General features: G+C 38.1%; 1 protein-coding gene across 1 annotated transcript; it reads right to left on the minus strand.

The window, feature by feature from the left end:
- Positions 1–228: 228 nt before the first annotated feature.
- On the minus strand, positions 229–4,887 carry LOC127355093 (nicotinate-nucleotide pyrophosphorylase [carboxylating]-like). Its single transcript, XM_051385585.1, has 5 exons — positions 4,801–4,887; positions 3,636–3,896; positions 2,572–2,882; positions 2,107–2,238; positions 229–1,937 (listed from the first exon to the last, which is right to left on the minus strand). Exons 2-5 carry the CDS (start codon positions 3,886–3,888, stop codon positions 1,728–1,730), a joined length of 906 nt encoding a protein of 301 aa, XP_051241545.1. The 5' UTR covers positions 3,889–3,896; positions 4,801–4,887; the 3' UTR covers positions 229–1,727.
- Positions 4,888–7,301: the final 2,414 nt, after the last annotated feature.

Below are 7,301 nucleotides of genomic sequence, written 5' to 3' on the forward strand. Positions count from 1 at the left end.
CCTTTTCTTTGGTAATTCCGAAACCCTTCATTTTATACTTATTTTTCTTTTTTTTACATTTTCATGGAGGAAAAAGGAGGCTGTATAATAAAGATTGTAGTGAGTGTTGAAAGACCCCCCTTTATCAGAGCTGAATTAAAGGTAGGCCTAATGTTAGCACAAACGTCTCACAGTGGGGCTGCGAGTTCAGCATATCATAAAAACTGTTTTTGTAATAAAGGCACCAAATTTGGCAGATTTGTTGATAGATTTATTGGGAGCAAATAATGATGATATGATGGCCCAATATTTGTTTTGGGCCATCATCAAACATTTTTCAAAATGTCCACAAGTGGTTGGTCAAACTCTTGTATCCCACTGGACATGGGCATAGCACAACATTTTGGACCCTTTACATACAGTATTTATTCTCTATGGGCCTGTTATGCACTCTATGAGATCATCAATGATGTTGAGGGCCCTACCATGTTAGAAGGGGAAGCTGCTAATGTTACTGATACATTTTTCTTTTATGTTTTCTGAATGGCAGATAAAAGAACATTTTGGGGATGCGTTCAAGTACTGTGGGAAATTTGTAGAAGTTCCTTCAAGAAATGTTTCATGTGTTTGTTATTTTCTAGATGGGAGATATTTAGGGTGCCCAGGACAAAGGATTACTGTGCTAATTAAACCTCACAAAATAATACTTAAATTCTTAATTAGCCATCTATTTCAACTTGTTACACGTGACACAAGAAATACAGATTTAATAATGTCATAAAACATTAAGTTAGATTTAGATTTAGTCAGAAAGAAGACACTCAGACTGTAGTTACTGCACTCTTGCTTTGCACTACCTACATATCTGTTTATGGTAATACACAGACAGTATGCAGTATCTGCATTTTTGGGGTCATAGGTCAAATAATTGATCATGATTTTTAAGCCACAAAAATTACTTGGATAATACATATGTAATAAGCACATAACCACCATTCCACATAAAACACATTTGGCTGGCCAGTCAACAAACTGTTACTGTGGTTATGCTTTGTAGGGCAGCATTGGCTTGCATTAGATTGTAGCGTACCTAATAGTGGCCACTAACTGTAGAGGAGGATTTACCCAATAAAGAGCCAGTGACCAAAATCAGAACAAAAAGGAGAGTTCATACATTCATCAGGTGGCCAGATATATGACTCCAAATGAATGCTTATGTTGAACTGTGTCTGCTGGATGTAGAAATAGGCTGTTGTTTGCTAATCCGTTTGACAAATTAATTTTGGAAGATGATTTGTCGCTGTGCTGAGTTGCAGCTTACTACTGCTTCACCCAAATGTTTGTTTGAATCGATCCTTCAACATATTGGACCATAAAATAAGTTGCCTGCCAACCTGTGATATTCTCCTTTTATTCTGTATGTTTATAATATCTCTGTTAGTCTCTGTTTAGTTTAAACATGTGACTGTTGTTCCTCTTTGGTATTACAGCATTGCAAGAACTACACAAAAGTGCCATTTGGCCTACATGTCACCGACAGAGTAGCTAGTACAGTCTAGTTTTATATCTGTAGATCATTATCACTGATGACACAGGGAGGGAACAGGATGTGTATTATTTCTCAAGCACCAGTATGCCACTGTAACTGCAGTTGTTCTGGGGGAAAAAATTAACACCCTAATAAAAATGTCTCCTATACAGGACCCAACATTTTCTCATTCAATCAGTCTGGGACTGTCTGATGGTCATCATTCTTGGAGGCTTGAGTGAGCAACAGGCTTTTGAACCTTGAGAGAAAAGTCCACAACTGGGCATCCCTGTGTTATGCAGCCCAGGGAAATGATGTCCACATGTGGGGAGAAATACATAGCTAAGTTCTGTGGAGTCACCCCTCCACTGGCCTCTATCAGGGTAGTTGGGAACTCCTCCTTCAGTGCTTGGGCTGCAACATGGAACTCCTGTAGATGAAAGACAAAGTGTGTGTGTGTGTGTGTGTGGGTGGGTGTGTGTGTGTGTGTGGGGGGGGGGGGTATTTCATGCAGAGGTTAGTTAAGTGGCGGAGTGAGTGCAAACCAGGCAATGAAAATGAGAAATGACCTAGGCTGGTGTTCTTTTAATATTATTTACCTGAGGTTGAAAGTTGTCCAGCATAACAATGTCTGCTCCGGCTGCGGCTGCCTCTCTGCCCTCCTCTGAAGAGCGGCATTCCACCTCAATCTTACTGCTGAAGCCACATACTGACCGTGCAGCTTTCACGGCCTGCGTGAAATGACAGATCTCAGTCTCAGATGTCAGACTTGATCAAGCTGTTACTAAAGTTACTGCCTCTATTGTTGGTCTGTTCACACAAAACTATTTGAATATACATAAATACACTATAAAGAGGAAGGCTATTTTCTGTGAATTTTAACCACTTAGTTATGTTAAAGACATAACTGAAATTGTTGGCCTTTAGTGGAATATCTCAACAACTAAGGGATGGACCTCCAGGAAATTTTGAAAAAATACGACCTGTGGCCCTTTGCTGCGAATATATATATTAAAAACACTGTATGAACAAACAGTGAATTGGAAAAGGCTGTGGATGCCCACCTGTGTGATACTTCCTGATGCCCAGACATGGTTGTCTTTCAGCATCACCATTCCACTCAGGTCCTGTCTGTGCATGGACACGCCGCCAACCAGCATGGCGTACTTCTCCACCACACGGAAGCCGGGGGTGGTCTTGCGTGTGCCAGCCACTTCTCCATGCCAGCCTTTGGCTGTTGCCATTGCCTGGAGCTGAGAACAACGGGTGGCGATCCCTGAGGCCCGTGCCAGGCAGTTGAGAGCCGGCCTTTCACCAAGGAGGAGGCACCTTGCTGAGCCTCTCACCACAGCCGTCAGCGTGATGGCATCTGGACCTGTGGAGGTGAGATAATGACAGTGGAGGGCTGACATCAAATAGAGCCTTGCAAAATTTCCAGTGCTTTTATTTATTTACTTTAGAGCTGATGAATCAACATTAAATTAATGTTTTCTAAAGCTCTCCAATTAATTCTGAGGAACTCCAAATAACCTAACAATGCTTTTTGTTCTTAATTTTACATCAGGTCATATGAATGAAAATACACTGACAAACAAAAAAAACCAAATCCTAGTCTAACAAGCTTAATGTAAACCTTCATGTTGGATTGAATATTGTTGCATCTAAGGAAGAGCAGCCAAAACTTTGAATGGGGTGGGGTCAGACTGGAGCACACGCTTAAAAAAAAGGGACACTGTGGAAAACAGTGTAAAGATGTGTCTAAATGTATAATTAACTTCTGGACTATTTCTTGGTACAGCACTGTGACATAAAACTACAATTTGTTTTCTTGGTTGTTGCACACAATGAACAAATAGGATTTTACATTTTCATCTTTGAGCTTTAGAGCTGCTTGTAGGACAGAGCCAGACTAGCTGTTACCCACTACTACTATGCTATTTGTCAGATCTTTTCAGCCAGCAGTCTGTTTGAAATGTTTTTAAAAGATCTTATATTAAAAGTAGGTGGAAAGGTAAAGCGGGAAAAAGAAAAAGCTACAGCAAGAGTTTAAGATTAACAACCATACTTACAAAAAATAGTCCATTGTTCTTTAGCTGCTGTGCTATGGAAGAAGGTGTGCAATGCCTACCGATCTCAGCTCCCTCCTGGTAAACCCAGTCCACGGTGCAGCCCACTTCAGTGAACACTGCTGTGAAGAAGGGGATCCCTGCCAGGACGCTGTGTGGTGTTTTACACAGCAACCTGGCCTCGACATCCTGTGACCCCACACACACTCCTGCCGGGTCAAAGTTTGGTGTGTCCTCAGCCAGCCATTCTCGTGCCAGACGGGTCAGAGTGTGTGGTGGGATCGAGAGTGCTGCTGTGTGTGAGGGCGGAGACATTCTGAAACCTGTGTGAATGGAGGAAACTTGTGATTTATTGTGCCAGTTGACCTGAAAGCAGGAAGTGAAAGCAAATAACACAGTCAAACAACTCTCAAGGTGCATTCTTGTCTGATGATAACTGTGATTCAGATAACACTGGGCCATGTGTTTGAAGATGATAGATTTCAGTTGTTCCTCTCACTTTATCTCTTTCCAGAAGATGTTGACAGTAGAAGAGTTGTAGAAACCAAAGCAGAAATCAGATGTTGTAAACATTCAGGGCTAAGCCCAAATCTAGTTTCTGAGATTCTTTTCCCCATTTACAGCAGCTATATGCACTGTTTTTCAAGCCAATTGAGATAATAGACAGCCTAAAAATCTGTACATCAATTGGGAAAAACATGATAGCTTCCTAAGAAAATCATCCTATTTTGTATCAAATTGTTCTTCAACTATCTTCATCATTCTGAAACCAGAAAAGGATTACTAATTTTCACTCCTGCCACCTAAAAAGAGGCAAAACCAGCTGAGGTTGACTCACAGTCCATAGTCCATAAGATAGTTAGCTAGCCAGCTTGCTCACCGAGGTGACACGACTGAATGAAACACAGCACACACAAACAACAACTCCCCATGATAATGTTGGGTGGACATACAGTAGATGGTAATATTTCCCCAGTGATAGAGCTTTTGCCCCATTGATTTGCCAGTCCAATCAGAGAGACTGAGAGTAAATGACACAAAGTTATTTTAAAAACCTAAAAGATTCAAGGCTTTTAAGAAAACATTTCTTGAGCCCAGATGTTATAGCCTTCAGCTGCGTCGTAAGATACAACTAGGTACTCTACTAATACACAAGAAATAATTACAACCACAATGTTCATAGATTGGAACAGAACAAATGAATGCAAATTAGACATTGGTACTTACTTTCATCAGTGGCTCTCCTTTCTCTGTTGGTCACAGACTGTATGGAGTTGTAGTGCTGAGCATACAGAGCCACAGGAGAAATGTGGCGTGGAATTTGACCCTGTGTCCATGTTGGAATGTTTATGTGCTATCTAAGCATTAGCACTCAAGGCTTAACATTGATTGTTTTAACCAAGGCTGATTCACAGGCCAGAGTGCATAGTTGGAAAAATGAATTGAGGTAAATTCAAAGTCTTAAGTCAGTGCAACAGAGCAACATACATAACCTGCTGTAGACCTGCTAACCCACAGACTGCGCATGAAAACCTACTATATACAACTTTATTGCATTACAAATTTGCAATAAATTGGGTATATTATGTGTAATTGTTTTCATATGTGGCACTGTGCTTACAACCCTGTATCTGCCTGTTTCCTGAAATTGCCTTTACATCAGTGATTGGGACATTTTTGGGGCCTCCATCTCTCAGCAGTGTGCTAACTATGCACTGGAAAGGTATTGCAACACCAAGCATGTGCAAAGCAATAAAAACAACTCAATCTGCAGCAGACAAAATGAACATCAGCACTGGTTTTACAGTCACAGGTTGGTGCTTTTTAAACATCTGTGGTGACTTTGTAAAAGCAGATTGTCTCAGCCTTGGGATAGCAGTCATCACAAGCTCAGGAGGAGCAGTGCTAGAAGTGGTAGGAATGGATTTGCGCCACACTTACTGCCTTTCATTTATTTATTGGGTATTTATTTGACCAATTATTCAGAAGCCACTGATAAGAAGGAAGTTCTTTCTTGGTAACAACTTCTTAACATTTACAACTGCGGGCTTAATGCAATATTATTATCACCTCTATGTAATTACTTATTAATGTGTAAGACTGCAAATGACTTCCTAACCTTTGAAATGTTAGACAGTGAGAAACCTGCAACCTACAGAGCTGATGGCTTATTAAAAAGTAAACTTGTGACCTTTTTATTAACGACTTGACTATTAATAACTCACCAACCAGAGATTTTCCATAATCTGGGAACCCAAAAGTGTGTTATGTGTCTTATGACACAATATATGACTGAAGGGGATCTTTATTGAAGTCAATGTTCATAGATCGTTCATAAAAGGCGCCTTAAAGTGATACCAATAGTCCTATTACTGCTGCTATAGTCATGTTATTAATTAGTTTTGCTTTCATTGTGGATACAATTTAAACATATAACAGGAAGTGTAGTGGTCACTGTATTTGCCCCCGGGGTCTAAAAACCTTACATACACTGCCAATGGGTGTACACATAGACATATATACATAGACGCCACATCGACTGTGGAGCGACGTGCCTACAGGGCGGCCATCTTGGAACAGGGCTAGCAGAGGCAGCGGTGCATCAACCTACGAAGGAAACTCCTCAATCTCAAAGTAGAATTATTCGCTGAATTTTGGACCGATTTCCAAACGTATTGATTTGTTAAAAACGTCACACATGTAGCTAGGATACAGGGTGCTTGGATATTTTAAAAATGCTGGTTTTACTACCCAAATACAAATTCTACTTAATGTTATCAGCAGACGATCTTCTGACAGAAGGTTTGTGAATGAAAAGATGCTAGACTTCTATACGATATATATCTGATATTCAAAAAGGGTAGAGACAGCAGATCCTATGTCTACAATAATAATAAATAATAATAATAATAATAATAATAATAATGATAATGATGATGATGATAGTGATATAATTATAATAATAACAATAATAATATAATATTAATATAATAATAGCAATAGCAACAATAATAATAATATAGTGATAATATTGGCAATAACAATAATAATATAGCAATAATAATAATAATATAATGATATATGTATATGTATATATGTATATATAAGTCTATGTCTATGTATATATGTCTATGTATATATATGTCTATGTATATATGTCTATGTCTATGTATATATGTCTATGTATATAATGTCTATGTATATATGTATATGTATATATGTCTATGTATATATGTCTATGTATATATATGTCTATGTATATATGTCTATGTCTATGTATATATGTGTCTATGTATATATGTCTATGTATATATATCTATGTATATATATGTCTATGTATATATATGTCTATGTATATATGTCTATGTATATATATGTCTATGTATATATATGTCTATGTATATATGTCTATGTCTATGTCTATGTATATAATGTCTATGTATATATGTCTATGTCTATGTCTATGTATATATGTCTATGTATATATGTCTATGTCTATGTATATAATGTCTATGTATATATGTCTATGTCTATGTCTATGTATATATGTCTATGTATATATGTCTATGTCTATGTCTATGTATATAATGTCTATGTATATATGTCTATGTCTATGTCTATGTATATAATGTCTATGTATATATGTCTATGTCTATGTATATGTATATAATGTCTATGTATATATGTCTATGTCTATGTCTATGTATATAATGTCTATGTATATATGT

The sequence above is a fragment of the Dicentrarchus labrax genome, unplaced genomic scaffold (assembly GCF_905237075.1).
Source record: "Dicentrarchus labrax unplaced genomic scaffold, dlabrax2021, whole genome shotgun sequence".
Classification (NCBI taxonomy): Eukaryota; Metazoa; Chordata; class Actinopteri; family Moronidae; genus Dicentrarchus; species Dicentrarchus labrax.